We start from the raw sequence: 23,465 nt of genomic DNA on the forward strand, positions 1-23,465 counted from the left end.
ACCGTTAAAATGAGACAACTGTCACAGTTTATTATTCCATAAAAACAGACAGGTTAAAATTATATACAACAGAGGCATGCAACAGAACTAATACTGGACATTGAACATGATTGAAGGCCTTTTGAATTAACATGTGGAGTCAGACTATGAGGAGGAGTAGTCGTGACGAAACTGCGGCTTGCTGTGGAAACCCAGACGCTCCCCGCAGATCAGACTCTGGATCAGCCACTCAGGAGACACCAGCGGGACTTCCTGTGATGTCACACTCTTCTGGACCAATGGTGGGCAGGCACGATCCGTCACCACGACATCAAACTTGCCTGCAGGGATGTCTACAGATAAGGAGAAAAAAAAACAGGCTGTCAGTAACTAATTACATTTACTCATGCTACTGTATTTGAGTATCTTTTTTGTGTACTTGTAATATTTCCATAAGCAACAGAAACTGGACTATTGTAAATTGGCCAATTGTGGAGCCAGTAACTTTTACTCTAAGTACATTTTAACTTTACTTTAGTAGATTTTTACAGCAGTACTTTAACTTCTACTTAAGTAAAATATTAGCCAAGTAACGGTACTTCTACTTGAGTAGGACATTTTAGCACTCTTTCCACTGCTGGTACAAAGTGTTTGAGGGGGTGGAGGAGGGTGAGGGGGGTGGAGGGGGGTTGAGGGGGTGGAGGGGGGGGGGGGGTCCTGTACCAGAACTATCCTTGTCGGACTGGAACTGTCTCACAGAGGAAGCTCCACTCATGGTGAGCAGCTGGGCCCACAGCTCCACCGGCTCCTCAAACACCAGCAGGACCCGCAGGGCCTTGAATGCGCTGCAGCGGGGATGCCTGATGGGAAAAAAACACTATTAAGACATGACGACATTCCAGGGTAAGAAATTCACTTTTCAGAGGGCATTTTTTTTACCCCGTGATCTGATTTTAGGGGGATTCTGGTCTTTTTCTGGGGCAGTTTTATCGAAATATAGAATAATACATTTGCATAGTATGTTGGCAAATAAACACTCATTTTGTACTACTAAGATTTATTTAAAATAATAATACACTACACATCGCACACTTCTTTCCCACTGCTGCACAGCCCATCTTCCACCTCTCAATTGTTATGTTATGCTTTGTTGACACAGTGGTTTGTTTACTTCTACTGTTGGCTGTGTGGAGGAAACATTTTCTACTGCTTCAGGCTGTGTACTCAGCCAGTCTTAGGTTCCCATCAATCACCAACGGTGGCCCACGAGGGACAGTAGTTGGATTCATGTATGAATATTTGACGAACGAATAAAATGAGCACAGGATGAAATGCAAAATGGGTACTCCTAATTATCTGGGGCATTTTTTGCGCCCTTATATTTACTTTTACAGCCATTTTATGAACCCCCATTTCATTTCTGACCCTGCTATAAACAGACATCCACATATCAGAAAAAATACTTGATGTAACCTCCCAGATCCCCCAGGTCAAACCCCAAAAAAGAGCAGCACAACACGGAGCCTCATCTCACCATTCCACTATGGCGTCATCTGGGCCGACGCCGGCAGGCAGCAGGTAGTTCCTGTAGTTGAGCAGCTTGTTCTCTTTGCAGCAGTCTCGCACCCATATGTGAGAGACACACGGCACGCCGCTGGCCACGCACAGCAGGTACTTCCTGGTACGGCAGTGCTGGTCCGCGATGAGCAGGCTCTGATAAGCTGCCTTACACTGAGGAGGGAACCAGGAGGGACGATTTAAGAGTCAGACTCGGTATGAGTACATGCCTGCATTATTCATTCAGCTTGAGCTTGATTTCCTACGTGTCAGAGGAGATTTATCACCATGGGGGTGTAACATTAAACTTCCAATTAAGACCCGGTCTCAAATAGAGTCTCAATTTCACACCAAAGCCAGGGAGTGTTGTGTGTAAACTGAAATAAAGGCCGGTCCCTGATAAAAGCTGGGTAAAAAAAAAATATGGCAGAACTACCAAAGGAGTCTAAATTCATACATTATTTACAGCCTAAAATATCATTAAAATGACTAAAATATCACAAAATATATTACCAAAAAGAGATGCTAAAAGAGTATAATATTATCTGAGATCAGTTGCCTATACCAGGAATATTTTCAAGCTATTAATAGGCGAATATTGGTAAATCCTATCACTTTTAGGCGTATCGGGAAAGAAATATTGAGCTGTCTCTAATAAAGGCCTGGTGCTCTCTTTTACTGAGGTAATTAAGGCCCCAGTCATTATTGGAAGTTAAACGGTGATGTAGTTTGACCGAGCGTTTACCTGTTCTTCATTGAAGTCCAGCAGGATGAAGCCTCCACCTGCCTGCAGCTGGGACTCAGTGTAGCCTTTGTTATATGGACCTGTCTGCACATAATCTGTTGAAGGAAAACAGTAATTACCAATCCTGCAATCATTAAAAGGAAAGCTGAGAAGGGAAGCTACGACTACATCCCGTCGGGTCGAAGCCTCTCTCACCCTCCTCGTCGTCGCTGGTCAGCTTGTTGGTCAGCCGGTCGATCTCTGACGATGCGGTCAGCATGAAGGCGAAGCCCATGAAGAGAGAGCTGCTCTGGGGCAGCGGGCCGTGGGTTTCTGTCAGGTCACATGACGGACCGGGGAGGTCTGTCCCGCTGCCGGAGGTGTTACACACACCGGCACGCTGAGCTGAGGGAGGGGGCGGGAACACAAACACACGTTAAAGCAGAAAAGGCAGTCGGGATCTGAAAAAAAAAGGAAAGCCGGGAGTTTAAAGTGATGTTGAACTTTGGTAGTAGCTTGAGTTGTGTAGCTTCCTGGCCATGATATAACCCCAAAATCTGATTCTCCGTTATCTGCTGCTCCGGTTAGTTAAAAACGTAAGAGACTCATTTTTTACATATTGTCAGAATTTGCTTTGTCCTGTCCTGTCTCCCACCTTTTTTCACCTATTTACAATTATCGGTAAACCTATTTTCTTCGTTCCATTGGCATACGTTTCCTCCGACTGGATTTCAGTGTTCCACTTATTTAAACTGAAAGCTTTAATAAACATAAAGAAAGTGATTCACTTAACCACAATTCAGCCACAGGACAGCACAGAATCTGCTTTGTTGCCGTTCCTTTATGTGCTAGAAGTGTGATTTTCAGACTGTTCCGACATACAATGTCAGTGAATGGAGAGGGAAAAAAACACAATTCTCCAGTCTCCTCTATCGGAGCAACAGGTAACAGAGAATCACTGATTTGGGGGTTTTATCATCCAGGAAGCTTCACAACCCAAGATACTACCAAAGTTCACCATCGCTTTATGAACTGTATGAACTGACTGTATTAAGATGCTACTCAAAGCAAATGCACCAGTGAGTTTAGAGAACAACACCGTTTCCCATCTCCCCGCTACCTGTGGACCAACACCAAGATAATACTGGCGGCAGATTAGTAGTTACCAAGTCAGCCTCAGTGGGCGATGGAAACGTCAGCAGAGGATGGACACAGGCAACATGGAGGTCAAATATGTCTTAGTCATGCTCAATACAAGAATCACATATTACTGATTTCATATCATCATACATTAATAAAATAATCTGGAATCTGACAAGTCAGAGCTTTAATATTCTTGTAACTACACAAATGAAAAACCACCATCAATTTAAATTACTAAAGTTCATTTAAAATGTTCCAGATTTATAACAAAGATTAAAACACCTGTTCAAAAAGAACCATGGAGTACAATGTATAAAATATTTAGAAATGATTAAAATTTTCTAAAAATCATTTTAAAATCAAGTGTAATCCCACCAATGTAGCACATATTGAGACAGAAACTTAAAACTGATTAAAATCTCATAAAACCAAATGCATTCACACCACAATAGTGCATTATGATTCAAATCTGTTGATGGCTATAATCAAGCTGTGACTTAGTTTAGCGAGGATGTGATCAGGGGACACCAAAACAAAAGTCAACTATGGGGGAAGTAAACCTAGAATTGATTATGAATTCAAGAATCAAAAAGCATGGGAGGGATGTATTAAAAATATCCTGAACTCTTGGCATAAAAGAAAAACAAAAAAAAAGACCCCATCCCGGCTCAGATGCGGTCAAGCTGATGGTTTAGGTGAGCGGGAGTCCGTACCGGCTCGGGCGCCCAGCCCTCGGCGGCCTCTCTTGGCCGGCGTCCGGTCCTCCTCTGAGCTCATCAGCTTCCTCTTCCCGGACGGGCCGGGGGTGCGGGGGCTGCCGGAGGAGCTGCGGCTGGGCGTGGCCTCGCCCCCGGCCCCCCCCCTCCGCCTCCTCTTCCCCTCCACCAGGTTATCTGTGGAGAATATTCCAGAGGACCGAGACATAACACATGATCTGAAACAATGGGTCTCGTGTGAGAATCGTTCATATATATTATCGCATATATTGTATCTTAAAGTATTAATCTGCGACATTTTCATGTAAATGTCTGCTTCACTACTCTATATTGCTGACTGCTGTAACACAATAGTGATTCAACATATATCCAGTTCATGAAAGCTTTTCCATTGTCCGTTCTAAATTTCAAAATTCAAAATTTAAAACTACTCTACACCATATCTAAATATTAAGCATGTATAAATGACATCATGTGCTACTTTTCTGATGCATGTGTTGTGCCATAAGTTTTGTGGCTCAAAGATTTTAATACTATACATCTGTTCATTTCTCCATAGAGCCTATAGTGCAATATACTACAGCCTTGTTTAACCAAATCACTGAGAAATGGAAGTTGTTCGGAGGAAGGAAATGTTCTGGAAAAAAATGAAATGTAGTGAAATTTAAGCCAAATTCAACACAAAGAGCAAAATCAGTATGAGATGGTTAAATAAAAAACGTCACTTCAATAAATGAACTTGTGCTTCAGTTACATTTGAGTTACTGAGAAACCATACCAAGCGGTAAAATATTTCATGAATGCAATGGGTTTTTTTTCCCGAAGAGAAAAGAAGATAATTTTTAGAAAATGTTTTTGATATTACTCAATGGATTGATCAACAGAAATATATTCCTAGAGGAAGGCGGATGGTGGTTGGCTGCGGCCGTCTCACCCAGGCTGATGTCGGAGGCCTTGGCCAGGGGGGTGGAGGGTTCGTAGGGTCCCAGGCTGTGCTGCTCCCTCAGCCGGTTCCCCTGCTCCAGAGACAGGATGACCGAGCTCCTGCTGTACCACTGCCTCTGCCCCTCCCTCTCCACACTGTACAGCAGATCCTGGGCCTCCGTCTTATGGCCCTTCACAGTGCCTAAAGACACACAAAATGAGGCAAAAGTTAGAAGATCATCAGTATTTTTGGCTTGAGACTTATTACAAACTAGGGTTAGACCGATATTGGCCTTTTATTAAATATTGAATATTGTCCAGTCAGTGTTGTCTACCTCTGATATGATGGAGGTTCCTCCCTGACCACAACTACATGAAAACCTAACATTGCATTTAAATTTCTCTTCACATTTTATTTATTCATCTAATTGTTCAATAATGTTTTTTTTTTGTAAATTCACTCTTCATTTAAAGGCCTAATGTATCCCAGTTTCCCTACCATTGAATAGGTGTGGTGGGTGTCTCAACCTTAAAGAGCTGCTGACACTAAAATAATTTAATTAGTCTGAGTTTCAATGGAGAGTTTTAGTTTCCCATGATGGTCTATATGGTTTTTCGGAGGTATTTCCATCCTGCCAAGAACAATTCTTGAGGAAACACTGAATACTTGTCAAATTTTAAAGATACTTAATACCGGCATAAAATATCAGCTATTGGCATAAATATAAAAACATCACCTTCAAAAACCCATGTAAGTTGAACCCTATTCCGAACACTCTCACCAGTCATCGCGGAGCTCAGAAGTCGTTTTGACCCCTGACCCTTCACCCTTCCCCCCCTCCTCTCCTCACCCACGCTGAAGTACTCGTCTTCCAGCAGAGCAGTGACCTCCGTCTCCAGAGGGATGGGGTCACACAGCAGGATGTCTTTCCCCGACACCTCGCACTCGTAGCCGTCGTCGAAGCGCAGGCGGAACCTGCCCTCCCCGATGTCCTTGATGATGCGGCCGGAGTAGAAGTAGCCGTTGGAGGACCACTTGGCCACGACCCGCAGCCCGACGAAGCTGCTGCCGGCCGAGCCCGCCTCCTCCGGCGACGACCGGAGGGAGTCGGAGCGGCTGGGCAGCTCGGCGTCCGTGGGGCTGTCCGGGAGGCGGGGGGGGAAGATGCGGGTGTAGGGCTCGTCCTCCGAGGAGGACTGGAGCTGGCCGTGGCCGCTCGCCCTCGGGAGTGCACCGGCACCGCCTCCCCTTGGAGAGAGACAGAGTGGAGAGTATGTTCACACTACAAGGATACTACTATAGGAATTCAAATGTTCTAATTTTATATCAAAGATGTTTAATGAAGACATTATTAAAATTAGATTTTGTTTGAGTGGTTAAATTCCAGTCAAGGCGTTACAACTGGACTTAGTCTTGATTGGCTTCCTTTACTAAATAATTACTAAAATCCTTCCAATCAGGGAACTTTGAAGCATTTGAACTGGAAAGCCTCCAATCAGCAGGTTTACCTCATTTGAACTAGAAAAGCTGGTGTTGTATTGTGACTTTTCTGCCTGTGAAGACTTACTCTCCCAATTCATTCACTAAATACCCCTTTAACTAAACTATATGTATTTACAAAACACCACGTTATTTTTATTTTGAGTCAACAAAATCATGAAAACTAAATGCGGACAATCACTGAGAACGTTACGTACAAGAAGATTAGTGAAAAGAGGAAAGGTGAAGTGTTACTAGAGACGGTGTGGAGTCAAGTAGTTTGTCTTGGATCTTATTTCTGCTTCGTCCGTGGTTTCAGTAAGTGCGAGGCGAGCCCAGAGAGGACTCACCTGGACAGGGAGGAGCGGGACGGGGGGCGGCCCCTCCTAGCCCTTCCTCTGGGGGTCAGCGGGACGAGGGCCCGGGACACCGGGGCGCTGAAACCTCTGTCCTTTGTGACCACTGACCCTGCCTTATGACCCCTGTGACCCCTGTGACCCCTCTGTTGCTGCCCGCCTCCCCTCCTGGGGCTGCAGACACACAGAGGGGACGAACGGAGCCGGTCAGGTTGCACAGGCACGGATCTAGGGTTACTGTCAAATTCAAAAGCCACCCCATTCAGCTTTTTTATGAATTAAGGGTAAATTATACTGCATCGAACTGCCGTCGCAGCCTACGGTGGTGTGAGCATTTATGGTTCTGCGTCTGTGATTCTGCGTCTAGATCACAGAAACACTACACAGCAGTGGCATGCTTTGTCAACACAGAAGTAGCAGTGTTTACATTCTCTGAAACTCATGTTGTGGGATATTTCTCACAACGAATTCAGTGACCTCTGGTAATCTTTATAATTTGGAGATGAGGTGTCCTTCATATCAATATATTTGAAGCTCTCCTCAGCTCGTCTCTCTTCCATCTGCTCCATTGTCTTCGCTATCGGTAGGAGGAAATACGAAGCGGGCCCAGTTACATTTTTGGAGAGGAGCATGTAAGCTACAGCAGCAGCCTATGTGGGCTACACTGTATCGATGGCATAGGTTCGATGCAGAAGCATAAATTACCCTTAAGGGGTGGCTAGTGACCCTAGATTCATGCCTAAGAGCAACTTGTACCTGAAGCAGGCAGGGTTCAGTAAATCAGGGTGGTTGCAGTAAGAAACTGAAGTGTTAGAAAGTCAAAGAAAGTGAAGGAGTGATACAGGCATCAGCATGCAACCAGTGGATAGAGATCAAGCAGAGATGCTAATTGAAAGAGTGAGAGAAATAGTAATCCTTTTGATTTTGTCTCTTCTACAGTGATATTAAACTGCTCTTCAGGCGGCATCGCGGCGGGACGGTACCTGATGGACTTGGCCCCTCGGCTGAGCGGCATGATGAAGTCGGGCCTGGCGGGGCCGGTGCTGCTGCTGGTTCCTCCGGAGCTGTGCTGCAGGCTGGAGGCCTTGGACGACAGCGAGCTGACGTCCCCCAGGTCACCGGAGGTCATGGAGCTGCCTGTGCGGCACGGCGAGACGTCGCTGTCCAACACCTGGCAGTCCACCACCGGCTCCTCGCTCTCCTGGGGAACCCAAGCAGTTACATTACAAAAAGGGGAATGCCACTCAATTTAAAGTCACAATGAAATGAAAAATTGCTTTTTCACCTTATTAGCTAATTCTCCATATCATAACGTACTATCTATTGAACAATACATGCCAAAAAGATATACAAAATTTTCCCAATTTTTATATAGAAATTCATAAAACAGTCTTCAATATAAAACAGCCTGCCAATCAGAATGGAGCTACAGAAGGTAGGTGGACCTCCAATGCAGCCAGCCATTTTTCCTTGTGTGTGAAGTCCCCAAAATGCCTTGCAAATTTCTTTGAAGAAGTGTGCAGCAATATAAATAAAAATAAAAAACTAAATACCAGGTAATGATATAAAATTGCTAAGAAAGTGAAAAACACCCCTTTTTAATAATTCATGGAAAGGTTATTCCTATTGTGGTGGACAGTTGAATCACAAACCTTTTCCAAAACCAGAAAACAAAGAGATAAAACTTTAGTCTGTGATGTCATCAGTCTAAGGGGGAAAGTGTTGGTTACCTCAGTGACTTTGCGATCCACCTCTTTTCCATCTTCATAATATACGTCTGTTATGATGCGTGTGATGGTGGTCCGCACTTCCTGGATGGTGCGCACGTGTCTGCGGTGGGAGGGGCCAGAAGTTCTTCTAAACGAAGGCGACTCCGGTTCTCCCTGTCAGTCGGAGATGGAGGAGTGTCAGAACTGGACAACATTCACTAATAGCCTGCCAGAGAAAACTCTAAGCTCTTTTAAAAGTGGGCTCAAAGCTTTCCTTTTTCCCCAAGCTTTCGACTAACCTTGTGTGCATGTACATATGGCTGTATGTGGATGCATGTATGTGTTTCTATATACGTATATACATATTTTAAATATAGGTGTATTTTTTAAATCACATTTTATATATATTTCTGGCTGTAGTTTTTGCTATTTTCATTGTTTTTGCATGTAAAGCACATTGAGTTTTCCTGTGAATGAAATGTGCAATACAAATAAAGTATGAATTGACTTGACTTGACTTAATGTAAGCTGTAATTTAGCAGGATCTCCTTACCCTGCTGGTTGGGGAGCGCAGCCCCGGGGCGTCGAAGCTCGTCTGCTGCGACACCGTCCGCTGACGGAGCTGAGGGACGGACAGAGACACAAGTTAGTGTCTTCATAATACATAAATAAACCACGACCTCTGAATGCTGTTATGTGTTATGACTGAATACTATGGAAAGAGATTCGTACCAACAGAGATTGTATTTCAAATGTGTAAATTTGAATTTGTCTCGCTGATATTGAACTGCTGAATTTGAAAAAATTGATTTGTTGAATAAATGAATTAATTAGGACACGATTTGATATTGAATGCAATGGCTTGGAAATGAATGTGATTATTATTGAATTTAAGTTATTGCTAAGGCTGAATGATATTGACAAAAAAATTGAATTTCGATTGACAGTTTTTCTTTTTTTTAGAACTTTAAAATCGTTTCAAGAAAAGTGATTTCACTAAAAAAAAAAATAGATGTCAGTTCTGATGAAACATTACCTGCAGCTCTACAATGTCTCTCTCTTAAGCAATTAATTTCAGCGTCTACGATTTGGAAACTGCAGAAGTTCATTTTGTGATTTCGTACTTTTTTCGATTAATTGTTCAGCTCTAGTTATTGCTATAAGTTTGGTTCCCAAATTGCGCCAATGTCTTTCCATATTTATCCTCTTTGTGCTATGGAGCACACAGCTGTACTGTAAACTACCTTGCTGGAGGGACTGAGGGTGACGGTGTTGTCAAAGCTGGTTTGCTGGGAAACCGCCTTCTGTCTGGCGGCGGTCCTGTTCGGGACGGACGGCTCCGGTGCTTCGGGCGCCTCTCTCTCCTCGGCAGCGGCCCCAGACTGGGACCCGGGGACAGACGGCTCCTTCGGTGTCTCCAGAGGCGCTGCCGACACTTCCTGGTGTGCGCAGGAGGAAGGCTCTGATTGGCTGTTGGGGAGGCTGTTGCATCCCAGCGACGATGTCTGGGAACTCTTCTGTGGCGAGACGAACAGCTCCCCCCTGCACAGGTTAAAGATACAGGACGGACACTAGGGCTGAAAGATATTCACAAAAAATCTAATTGCGATTATTTGACAGAATATTGCAATAGCGATTTAAACTGCGATTCATATCATCACAAGTTTTCTTTAAAATTGAAAAGTGATTTTGTAAAAAAAAAAAAATAGTGAGATTTACTGAGTTTGAGTAAATCTAAGGTTTTCCCCAATATAGTACTTTCATGGACCAAAGATTACCTGCAGCACTAAAACACCTTGCTTAGAAATCCATTTTGGACGCTCCTCTCTCTTAAGCAATTAATTGCAGCCTCTGCGATTTGGAAATTGCAGTTCAGTTCATATTGTGATTTCAATTTTTTCTTTCAATTAATTGTTCAGCTCTATCTGATACTATGTGATATTAGGCAGACACCATACAAAAATAAGGCAACAACATCAGAATTTCCCCACCACTAAAACTTGATACCAAGAGCCACCTGTAACAAGTCAGAAATCAAAGCAAGGCAACTTGATTTTCTGCCTTTTCACACAGACAAGGATTTTAGAATAGGATTTTTGGATGTTATGTCAATCATTATCCGCTGTTATAAAGTGTTATCTTATTAGTATTCTTATCAAAGATCAGCACAAAAACAGCATAGTTCTCAGACTATTTACTGAGAAAGAGAGAGAGAGAGAACTGGATGGCTCATGTTGCAGACATTTTGTAAAACGACCTTGCTTTGTCAAAATGGGAGGACAAAACCACACATAACCTCTCCTCATGTCTCAGGAGGGTATACATGATGCCAAAAATAACCATCCATCCCACCTCCAGAATCAAAAAGTAGGTCTCTCTCTCTCTTAAACACACACACACACACACACACACACACACACACAGAGTGGTACCCCAGTAGACCTACTTCTATCTACTGAAATATATTACAACAGGGAAGAGCTATTCATACTTCCCCAGGTCAAACGGACATGTGAGCCTTTGTCCATTATTAATAAAAGAAACTGACAATCTCAACAGAACAAACCTGGATAAATAAAGTGTAAATAAAAAAAATAAGTAAAATTAAAAGTATATAAAATTTCACAGTCGTACACTATTCAGTCCCTCCAGGAACTTGCGATTTTACGATCGCAATAATTAACGCAAATTCAAGAAATCTCCATAATATTTGCGAGAGCTTGCAGTTTTGCAAAATTGCCGCAACTTTTCCGCATGAAATGGCCAAATCAACAGACCGCTTGTGATTTGGACCAATTGTCGCATTCGGTGTCGTGGTAACTTACGTCATCGCAGCGCGCATTCAGGTGGAAGATGAACAAAACTCACCTGCCAACAAAAATGACTGCCATAGACCGTGCAAAACAAAACAAAAGCAGCAAGAATCGAGGTGAGTGCAAAATTCAAGCTCTTGAAAGAGTTAATAGCTTAAACGGAGAGTGGGAGAGAATAGGGGGAGGCTGTGTGTGTGTGTGTGTGTGAGTGAGTAAGAGAGAGAGAGAAACATTTTTTTCCTTTGCTTGCAATTTTTCCCAATTCCCGCAATTTTACCGCAAAAAGAGCACATAAAACCTCGCAAATTGTATCGCAATTTTTGAGAAAAGCCGCAGCAAAATCAAGCATTTTTGGCCGCAATAATCACAAAAAAACTCCTATTATATACATATATAAATGTGGAGGCAGTAGTGGATGTACTCATTGGTACTATAGCATAGGGATGGGACAATAACCGATATCACTATATATCACGGTAAAAAACAATAACGATTTTGACACCGCCCCTAATTTTTATTACCGTGACAACCGCAGCTCTCATGTCATTTCCACAAAAGGGGGAGTGCTCTAATAAATAGTTATATTCATGTTACTGACTGAGTTAGCAGACCAGTATCACTTTGAGTCATTTGACTTAAAGCTATCCTTACAGTTAAATATTTGACATATGAAGCTAATAAAAATGCTCAAAAAAATGAATAATTATTGCGATAATATATCAAGATAATTTTGGTCAATATAATTGTACTATTAAATTGTCAGCAACGTGTGTGTTTACCTGACAGGAGCGGTGTTGCCGGCCGGCTGGCTGCCCTCCTCTGCCTCCAGCTGTCTGTGGACCTGTCTGACACGACTGAACACCGACGAGCTGCCGGGACACAAAACAACACATCAACACTGTGTTTCCTATGCACAGACTTACTGCTGGTGTCCTGCCACAATATCAGACAGGCCCGCCACAAACAGATTCCCCAAACTGGTAAAATAACTCATTCATCTGAAAGCGAGTTGTGTTTTATGCACATACCGGGATGCTAATACAGTACATTGGGGGGGGGGGGGTCTCTCCTTGCCTCAGCCCCCCAAGGTTTCTTCCATTTTCTTCTCCTACCAAGGTTTTTTTCTTGGGAGTTTTTCCTTGTGTACTATGAGGGTCTAAGGCTGGTGGTGCTGGGAAGGTTATGCTATGTAGAACAGGTAGGCTGTTTGTCTTGCTAAAATCTGCTTTTGTGTCTTGTGCTTTTCGCTGTTTGTCCTATATCATTTTGTTCACAACTGATTTTTGATCAGTTAGATCTAGCTAGGCTCATTCTCTGTAAAGTCCACTGAGACATGCTTGTGATAAAGGGCTACAGAAATAAACAAATGTGAACTTGAGATACAATATGCAACTTTTTGTTTTGAGACAGGAAGGATATTGTTAGTCCCGTCCTCCTCCAGCTTGGTCAAGTTCCCGCCCCCAACACTTGTCACTCATCTGGATGAGCTGTCTACCTTGAGACGACATCCAGCCTCAGGCTGAGCTAACCGACATCCATAAAGTCACAACAGGCGTTGAAGAAACAGACAGCGAATGCAGGGAATCAAACATTTTGAAAAAGCAAAAAGTAACACTGATATTCACCAGTGTTTCTGAACAGGCTTTGTTGTTCTTTTGTTTCTGATTGCTTTCCGCCGTTGTTGTTGTTGCTGCTATGACTTTCTTGCACTCGATAGCCATAACCCACTGCTGGCCACGGCCACAGAAAATGTGTCCGTGGCCATGTAAAAAGGCCAATTTTAGGCCAATGGGGGATTTACACATGTACACAAAGGGTCACACACAAACCCAGACTCATATGGTATGATATATCCTATTTATTGTAATATCAAAAAGTTGCTTATTGTAGCTTTACAATTTTTGACCTTTAATTATAGCACCCTCATTAGGCAAAACAGTGAAACTTGTGAGGATAGCTGGATGTGTGCAGCAAGTTCATGTCAATCACACTTACAGTGTAGGTGTGAATAGGTCAGTGTAGGTACAGTTAGGGGCTTTAAAATTGAGAAATTTGGACTTTTAATTAATGCCCTCATTAGGCCAAGACCAGCCAGACTGGTGTACAGAGTGCCAAAAAGTGTCTTAAGTTTCATCAAAATCGCACCAGTGGTGTCTGAGATAATTATACATTATAATTCATAATTCTGACTGCTGAATCAGGTTTCCACAGTCATTAGACGGCCGCAGCCATCTGTGAACGACCGAATACATAAATGGATTTCTGTTCAAAGCAATGCTGTACTGGCTGAAAAACAGCCGCCATGCAATGTCCTTCAGCTTCCTGTTGCTGTCAGGAGTCTGGGTGGGAGGCAGAGACACACTTCTGATGTGGAGGATGAGTCAGCCCCATGCACACAATACAAGCTTTATCCAAGGACACAAGCATCACAATATACCTCATTATAGAGCTGGCAGTCTCAGCCAAGCGATCTGATTGGTCAGAAAGGCCTTTCAACTGTGCTTTATGAGCCTAGCTGTGTGTTTTAAAAAATGCAATTGGTTTAAGCTAAGAGGTGGTGATAACATAATAATACCAGACAGGGCTTTTTGTGATTATGGCTATTTTGGTGATGAAGAATTATGGTACATGCCTTTTACCAAGCCAAATCACCATCACACCTATAATTCCAGTAAACAAAGTCCTTACTGCTACATTATCACTAGCTAATGCATTTCCATTGATGCACTTTTCTGTATGACGATTACGCTGCTCTGAATATGAAACTCATTTAAAATCCACTTAGAATTCACCCGTCTGATATCTACCAGACCGTAAAAAATGAATCCATTTGGCAAATTGCTCAAAAATGGAAGAAAAAAAACCCTCACATTTTAAATTCAGTTGATATGCATAGAGAAAGCAGCAGGTTACCTGGTTACAGCCTTGGCAACAGCGGTAACCTTGACGACAGATCCTTCCTCGTCTGATAGTGCTGGCTCTGGGGGAAAGAAACGCATTACTGAGACAGTGATGAGCACAGAAGTGCATGCAACGTCGCCATGGATACCATCTTGTAACTCCTGGGAACATACAGATGCCTAGTGTTCAGGATGAAGGGAGAAAGGGGCAAGGAAGAAACAGCATGCAAATAACTGCTGCTTTTAAATGATGTGTGAAAGGAAAGGCTCGTACTCTGCAGGCTGAAGCGCTCCGAGCTGCCCTCCTCGACAGGTGTCACCAGTTTCATCCGCAAACTCAGTTTCCCGTCTCCCCTTTCCACCGTGTCGTCCCCGCTCTCCCCAGACACAATGTCACTGGCTGCCGCAGAGACATCGCCCACCGCGCCTGACTTTTCTGAAAAAGAGGTGTTCTTTGTGTGACTGAAAAGGTGCCAGGTGAAAGGTCTCGAGTCTGAGTAAGTGTCAGCAGGTGGTTGAATAACTTTGCATCAGATCAGCTTATGCTACTTAAAAATTTATCCCAAAAAAATGTGAAATCGCAATATGAACTTCTGCAATTTCCAAATCGCAGAGGCTGCAAATATTCTTTTTTTTTTTTTTTACAAAATCACTTTTCTTTAAACAATATTAAAAAATTTTAAAATTGGTGACAAGAAAAACTTGCAATAGGATTATTCTGTTAAATAATCGCAGATTTTTGCTCAATCCCTTGTTGTCATGCAACTACAGTTTCTCTGACAGGCAGATAAACCCACCGATGGGAGTGCTGTGTCTCGGCGTCTGCTTCAGCTGGTTGACCAGAGGGGGCGTGGCACTGACCACAGGCCCAATCAGCTCCCCTTCTTTAGGAAGTGTGAAGTGGAAGGGGATTTCTGCAGTAGAAAAACATGATTGGATATAAAGATTAGATCTATTTCAGTGCATTGTTAATGTTAAAAGCCAGATATCCCAGACTTGTATCACAAATAGGGCTGATGCAACCTCACCAACTCCTCTTACACTTTGTTGTGTGGCCACAACCGACATGTTTCACACACCAGTTCTTGATATATCTTTGCAGGTTAGCTTGGCTGCAGGCTATGTTCACTGACGTTTACCGTTTACCGATCGCTGAAACATTTTCTGATATCAAACTCCATTGTGGCTGCACTGAAAATATCTCAACATGAGATGGCGTCATGTATGTTTGGCCATTTATCTGGGGGAATAAGTAAAATACACCACCAAACAACAAAATGGGCCCATGGAGTGGATCTAAGGTACGTTGCCAATAGCTGTTTTTTAACAGTGTCATGGTGTTTTAGGGTGGATTTTTCCACTTAAACCTGTGAGGCTTAATCTGTGCCCATCTTACCTCCTGAGCTATCACTGAGGCTCTTGTCTTTGAGCCCTTCTGGTTCAGGCCCCGCCCTGCCAGTCTGGGAGAGCCTATCAGGAGTCGACTGGTCCTTCTTAGCCTGAGACTGGGACCCGTGGCCATTGGTGGAGACAGATAGTTTACTTCCGACTGGCTGGGAACTGTTTCTCTTCGACTGTGATGACGCCTCTTTCTCGAGGGTCTGAGAGCTTCTCTCGCTCTCTTTAAGCACAATGACGCTGCCGTTCTTCTCTTCCCTTTCTTCGCTCTCTTCCTCCATGGGCTCAGGAGAGAACACCTGGCTCTGGGAGAGAGCCAGAGCCAGACCTGAGGACTCAGCTGCCACTGTGTTCTCCTCTCCCTCCTCCATCACCACCTCCTCCTCATCCTCTTCTTCTTCTTCATCCCTCTCATCCATCATGTCTTTGTCTGTTTGGCTGTTACCAACCGTCCCACGTTCCTGTGACAATGACTGTACTGACTGACTCTTCACAGTTCCTCCTCTTCTTGAGTCTGCAGCACTCTCAAGACTTTTCACCACATCCACACTAGATGTCTGAGAGAACACAGACTGCGAGTCCAAGCTACAGGGTGTGGCGTCTGAAGGAGTCTCCTGCACACAGCTGTTAACAGTCAAGTCTGTTGAATCAAATTTTGGTTGTGAGCAGGACACTTTGTCTGCAGAGCTCCCCCCAGTGTTACTGTCACTTACATTCACATTTTGTACATTCAAAGCCGTTGCTGCTGTCCATTTCAGTGTGTCAGACTTTTGCGATGGAACAGATTCCTCAATCCCGGCACGTTCGCTGCGATGCTTCGGCGAGTCAGGAACAGTAGAAGCTTTGGAATTAGCGGTAGTTTTTGATTCTGAGGGGACACCGTTGCTCTCGCTCCTCTGACTGCAGCGTGAAACCACAGAGTCGCTGGTGTCGACGCCCAGCGGCTCTTCCAGTCCCTCTATCTGCGTGGCCTGGCTGTCCTCCTCAACCTGCTCTGAGGTCTGCTGAGCCGGGCTGCTGCTCTCTGTGTTCACAGAGAGCTGCAAAGGCAAAGTGAAAGGAGCCGACTCCAGCGATGGAGATTGTGACTCACGAGGCAATGAAATGGCTGGTGTCACCGTCTTCTTATGTGTGTCTTGTGGAGCCGCACTGCTGCTCCCAGCCTCCTGGCTCTGGGTTGGGACAAACACATCCTGGGAAAACAGAACAAACAAAGAAACGACATATCATAAACCGTGGGGGCAAGTCATCGTGGTTTAATCACAGCACTAGCAAAAAAGCAGAACGTACATGAGAGAACTCAGGCTGGGAGGGCAAAGAGAGAGTCCTCTCCAAAACAAAACCAGGGGAATTCTGGGACACAGGAGTAGATGCGGTTGGGTGGGGCTTAGAGATAGCATCCGTTTCCATCGGCTCTTCTTCCTTTTCCCCTGATCGGTCATCCGGGGGCAGTGAAGTATCCATTGGTTCATCAGCACCTGAGGAAACAAACAATTTAGCTCCATTCATCAGCTGATTACCTTCATCAGTTCCAATTCAATTGTCATTCAAGTAGGTTAAGATGGTACCATGTTCATTCTCTGGTCCAGTTGGTGAGCTGGGAACAATTAAAGGAGTCTGGCTGAAGTTGTCTGGGGTGGGGGCTACATAGTCAACAGAGCTTCTGGAAAAGGGGCAAAGAGATAAAGATGTCAGATCATTTTTCTGGGTTGTGATGGGTTTACATAGTGGGAGTGGCCTCTTGTGACTTACTGGGACAGGCTCTCCTGCACCAGGGTGCCCTGGCCAGAGAGATGCAGCAGTCGCAGGGTTTGTGCTGGCGTCGGAGTGGGAAGACCCTGGTTATCCGGCTCAGATACTGTACTGTCCACAGCAGCACCTGAGAGCAAGAGAGAGATAACAAACGAGATATAAAGAGAGAGAAAATGGGAGTTGTGAAAGTTCCAGAAGAAACACCTTTTGGGACCAGGGGTCTGAAGGCAGCAGTCTCCTGGTCTAACATAATTTGGTCCTTCTGGCAAATGTCACAGTGCAAACAGCGTTTGCACATGTTCACATATGTTCACATTTGGACGGTTTACACAAACACTTTTCATCATTAAGCATTAAGCAATTAAGCAATTGGTCTGTATTGTTTAGATAGACAGTGGCCTGGAGTTTGGGTGAGATTTACATGATCACAACCTATTTCTACATCGACCCACCTGTCTTGTCAGCGTCGAACATGTCCTCTTGTGAGGACAGTATCTCAGAGTGCTCCTTGTCCTGGTCTCCAGAGGTTTGTAAGCCCTGGGAGTGGAGCAGAGCCTGGACGCTCAGCTGCCTGCCTGTCGGACCCAGAGGCTCCGACGAGCTGCTGGAGCTCACCTCAGATCTGGAGGAGGAAAGACAAACACTGCTGCAACACAAGACTAGCATGGACAACTCTAAGGAACGTAGAATGTAAAAATCACATGGACTTATACCTCACTGATTTGCTGTCCTGACTCCCTGAAGTCCCGGGGCTGATGTTTTGTTCAGCTGGTGAGAAAAAGCAGGTGTAAATCAGACTTATTGTCAGCAGAGGTGACAGTTAGCACAGATGGCTGCAAAGCTTGGATGCCAGTACAAATGCTCTGATCAGATACTGAATAATGAATTGTAAGCACCCAGTTGCCACACTGCATCCAGTGTAATTAGGAACTTATTACTTTGCATACCCTCCTTAGCCACAAATACATGTATGCATTTTACCAGAGGCATCAGACTGCATGGTTAGCCATTTGCCTTGCCTCTGGAGCAAGTAGGAGTTCAGTGCCTTGCTCAAAGACACTTTGACAAAGCTGAACATATTGGTTCTCTCTCTAACTACCAGGCCAGACTGCTGCCCCATAAATGTGGAGACCCTTCATCGAGGTGCAAGTCATAGTTTCACTGTGGCCATGCGAACAGAGGCCTTCTTCCTAAGTGATCAAAAATAAAAACAGAGCGTCTATAAATAAGAGCCTTGTTACCTAGTTTGGTGTGCCTCCCGCTGTCTGACTGAGGGACAACATCCTCCTCTTCCTCCTGACTGTTCACCACTTCATCACCCACAGCCTGGCTCTCAGAAAGCTCAAGATAACCAAACTGAGAGGCTCCCCCTGAAATACATGGATACAAATGTCATTGGGGTAGAATATAACTAAATCTGATTGTTTTCAAATCCTGAAAAGTGAAAAATTGGACGTGGAAATTACTTTTCCTTGTTGTGTGAGAATAGCTCCTACCTTCAGATTGAACGCAGTGTGTAGTGGAATCAGCACCAGAATCCATATCAGTGTCCTCTGCTGCACACCTGAAAGATTATGTGCCAGAGTAAAAACACTACATCAATGTCTGAATGTCTATGGATCAATCAGCAAAAACGCCTGGTCACCACATACTTTTTCTTGTTTGGAAGAGGGCAGATGTTTATGACTTGATTCTCCTCCTGGAATGCTGAACTGGGGTTGGCGGCCTCCAGAATGCCTAAGAATAGAAAGCAACCCAGGTTTTTTTTTTTTCAAACAGTTGAGTAACATATACAGGTTAGTTCACATTCATAGACAAAAGCGCTGACCTGGTCCAGCCTGGCTGTTGTTCTGGCAGCTCTCAGATTGGCTGTCAGTCTGAGAGCATCTGCTTCCAAGTGGCGAGGATATCAGTTCCTGGGAAAGAAAACACCTTAACTAATCTGTCAGAACAACAAACTGCCGACAAGATATATTCAATTATTCCAAACTTTTAATATAATAAAGCAGAGAAGTCACACTGTTGTCATCAGCAATGTTTACAGCATAGGTGGGCCCAAAGTAGAAAAGTCCAAAGTTCAGACCTATTGTTCTTTTGTTAGAAAATGTCAAGATGGTATAGAGATATGCTGGTCTATTACTACTATATAAGTGAATTGATCTGAGTCATGTGTAAAAAGTAAATGGTTTATTCTGATTCAAGGGCAGTCTGGTTGCTCAGTCTAAGTCGCTGTACACCAGTCTGCCACCCTGAAGTAAACAATCAAAATAAATGATTTGTTTCATGTTAACAGAAAGTAAGATCAAACTTAAATGACCCCTGCTGTTGGAAAGTTTTAGAATCGCTCTCTAAAATGTCTAACTTTTAGTTCAAGAATAAAGAATCTCAGATAAATAGAGGTTGCTGCAGGATTTGGCCATCTGATGCATACTGCATTCCTCTGTACCTCTGACCTGGGGTGTGTGTGTGTGTGGGTTGGAGGGGGGGGGGGGGGGGGGGGTCGGGGGGTTGACACACAGACAACTGTGAAAAAAGATTATGCTATATCCTAGTAAAACTGATTTGAATCTGTAAAAGAAAACGTGCATATTAGGTTTAGGAATATGGTTGTGGTTCAGTCATGCATGTTGTTGACTGCTAATAAAACACAAAATTTCAGAACATATATCACATAACATTTGTAAAGTTAACATCCCCCTCCCCCTTGTCCCACATCTTGGAATGCACCCGTTGTGTGCAGGATGGGGGTGGTGGGGCACAAAAGGCTGACTGGCCTCGGCCAGGCAGAGAGAGCTGATGCTTGTTCGCATGTTGGCTTGATCTCTCTATTGATGCATCGAGATCAATAAACCTCTTAAAACACAGTCGTTTTTTTCCTGCTCTCTGGTTCTGCACCTTCCACACTTCAAGAGTCCCAACACCGTGGGGAAAGTGGGTCAATGCCGCAGCAGAAACAGGATATAGTTAGCCCTCAGGTTAATGCTATGTTTTGGGGTAAATGGCACCGCACGAATGGTTTGACTTGCAGCTTACCAGCACCGGGCTGCGGGCGGTGGGCTGCAGGCTGGACAGGCGGCGGGACAGTAAGGCTCGGTAGCTGCTCTCCGGGTCGTCCTCCAGAGCAACACTGTCCGGCTGGGAGTCCTCCACGATCAGACACGGGTTCTCAGGCTGAGGCAAGCTGGAGTCCAGTTCACTTCCGCCGGGATCCATGAGGTCAGGCCAAGCAGGCAGGGCGAAGATAAGAGTCGGGTTGCTAGCTAGCCAGACAGAAAAACAACGAAGGGGGTCATGAGAGTCTATAGCCAACTACTGGTACCTAGCTAGCCCGGCGCTAGCATGTTAGCTAAACTTAAAGGCTAGTATCTCCACACTGGTGTATGCTCCGCCCAACAACAAAGCGTGGTGCGACGCAGCGCAGTGCCGGCCGGTGTCTTTCGAAGTAAACACTCCGCACTTATGTAGCGGTGTAACTAAACCAATAAGCTAGAAAGATTACCCAACGTATTATTTTTCGTACTTTACAGCTGCCATCCCGGTTGAACTCTCTCCAGCGGCACGCGCACACACCCCCCAACTCCAGCTCACCCAGGTCGCGCGGCAAAACTGGCCAGAAGCGATTTCATTGGTCCAGCAGTTGGAGTGACGTCACAGCAAAATACTGTTTAGTTTATATGAAAACAGCTCTTCAACATCACAGTGTTTTGATAAAAGTGAGTTATAATGAGATCCTAACTAACTGCATTACATGATTGAGTTTTGTTAAGAAATAAGATGCTTGTTGTATTTTTTTTATTTTTATTTATTCTCAGCATCTTGCTTTACTATGGTCTATTGTCTTCTTCTTTTATTTTATTGTCCATGTTTTGTCCTTATATGCATATTCATTGATGCCTTCTTGATTATTGGTGTTTTCCTGTATTTTCAATCTTAAAATAAGTATTTTACATGTTAAGCTGTACTGTGCAGAGCTTTTACACCCTGTAGTGATTCATTGTATGAAAGAGTAAAATCTAGGCCAGTGCTTCCCTCAGTGGGATCTCAGGACCTTCAGGGGTCCTTGAGGGGTTTCCAGAGGCTCCGGCAAAATGAGATATAGGTTAATGTCACTGTTATTTCTCCTTAACTAGTTACCATAAGAAGAGAATGTATAAGGATGTTTAGTGTTTGGATCAGACATTTAATTCTCCCTGCTGTTACCTCTCATAACGGTCTACATACTGTAGACCGTTATGTAATTCTACACTAAACTTTGGGAACCTTGGGACACAGTCCAATCAAATCAGGGTCCCGGGACTAATGTGTGTGTATTTGGGGGATCCTTGATGTGGAAAGTTTGGGAACAACTGATCAAGGCTGTTCAAGAACACAAACACTGATTTACTAATTCAGAGCAGGTCTGTAGCTGAGCTGACAGAGCCAATGATGAGGATGGACTAAGACTATGGCTTTTAAACATTTGATTTAATCTTGTAGCCTAAAGCCTTTATATTTAATATTTTAGAACCGTTTGAGAATATCTGCAGAGCCCCAACCCCATCCTTTTCCTATATTCCAACAGTAGGTGGTTGTTTCAGTTACTGACATATGAATGCAGTCTGGATTTAAACTGCAAACAAAATCAGGTGAAACCGTTGATTCTGCCTCATTAATTATTGTACATGGAATTGCTTTATGCACATTTGGTGACCTACATACTAAACTGCTCACAATTTGGAAGAAAATAGCTTTCAAATATTGCTCACTTAGGCTATATTTGACTCTCCACAGCCTCTGTTTCTATGGAGACACCACTGAGAAAAGGCTTTATGGCCAGAACTATAAAATGATTGATATGTAATTCAGGATTCTGGGAAAGTGAGTTGCTGAGCAGAAAGTCTTCAAAATGCCCTCTGATCTGAATTAACTGAGCAACACTGATGCTCAGCAGACAAAAACAGATCCCAGGCGGCTGCTGGCAGGTCGGGTTTCCACCTGGTGCCTTCAGCTCCCCCAGGGGTCAAGAGATCCATCTTCACAAACCATTTACACTTACAACAAAGAACTACAGCAATCCAGGAATACATTTTAGAAGTAAATAATACAGATATCACAGCAAAAGTATGAACTATAGCCTAACTGATATCCTACAAGAATGTCATATGAATTTTATAATGAGACCATATAGGAGATAGTAGCCTATAAGCTCACTGCAAACTCACTATTGATTTACCACAGACACATACAATTCTCTATAGGAATATTATAGTGAGTTTTCATTAGGGTAGACATTGCAGCTATAGGCCCAGGATACTGCAAACTAATTTCTCTTACAGTTCCAACACATTTATACAGACTCCATGCCATCAATATGAATGATTTCAGCCTCCTCAGTATGGAGGGTGTAAGCCTGTGTGAGTGTCTGGTGGCTCCAGGGCTTTTTATTCTGCTCCAAGTCAATTCGAGGTGTATCACTGTACAGTAGCTGCAGGCCTGGACACAGGGAAGCATCAGCAGCAGAGATATTACTGACCACGAGTGCATTAAGGGGACATCATCCAGCCTGGTATCAATGCAACAATGAATAGCTGATTCGGCTAATCAGCCTGATATGCAGCTCAAATTGGCTGAATTCATTCGACATGATAAAAAAAAAAAGAAGCCCATTTCAGTCCCAGCTGTTTCCCTGCTGGTGGGCTTCAGCCTCCCGCAGCCAACCCGCACACCGGCACCGCAAAGTTCAGCGTTACGTCGTGCTTTCTGCAGGTTGCAGGCTGACAGCCACATTAAGAAATGCGCAGCCACTACCCAAAATGTCTAATCTGAAGCACCTCTGCTGGAGCAAACACCCTCACACTGAACACACACTGGAAGCTACGCTGCTACACGCTGCTATCCTATCACTGTAGGGCTTTTTTTCTGCAATGCAAAAGGAACATAAAGAGCTTTACCTTAGAAATTAATATTTTGGCGCTTGGATATTCCAATTTGTTTCACTGTCCCCTCGGTTGCAATAATAACGCGTCCAACATCGC

General features: G+C 44.0%; 1 protein-coding gene across 1 annotated transcript; it reads right to left on the reverse strand.

The window, feature by feature from the left end:
* Positions 1-4: 4 nt before the first annotated feature.
* tp53bp1 (tumor protein p53 binding protein, 1) lies at positions 5-21,000 on the reverse strand. Its single transcript, XM_078290886.1, has 28 exons — positions 20,972-21,000; positions 20,485-20,711; positions 19,280-19,367; positions 19,104-19,188; positions 18,948-19,015; positions 18,693-18,821; positions 18,165-18,219; positions 17,904-18,073; positions 17,452-17,578; positions 17,268-17,362; positions 16,990-17,177; positions 15,698-16,892; positions 15,099-15,215; positions 14,576-14,737; positions 14,315-14,381; positions 12,181-12,270; positions 9,833-10,130; positions 9,142-9,210; positions 8,610-8,762; positions 7,863-8,080; positions 5,895-6,292; positions 5,054-5,245; positions 4,117-4,296; positions 2,477-2,665; positions 2,282-2,376; positions 1,514-1,710; positions 703-839; positions 5-332 (listed from the first exon to the last, which is right to left on the reverse strand). Exons 2-28 carry the CDS (start codon positions 20,662-20,664, stop codon positions 145-147), a joined length of 5,130 nt encoding a protein of 1,709 aa, XP_078147012.1. The 5' UTR covers positions 20,665-20,711; positions 20,972-21,000; the 3' UTR covers positions 5-144.
* Between the last annotated feature and the right edge of the window lie 2,465 nt (positions 21,001-23,465).

The sequence above is a fragment of the Centroberyx gerrardi genome, chromosome 1, assembly GCF_048128805.1.
Source record: "Centroberyx gerrardi isolate f3 chromosome 1, fCenGer3.hap1.cur.20231027, whole genome shotgun sequence".
Classification (NCBI taxonomy): domain Eukaryota; kingdom Metazoa; phylum Chordata; class Actinopteri; order Beryciformes; family Berycidae; genus Centroberyx; species Centroberyx gerrardi.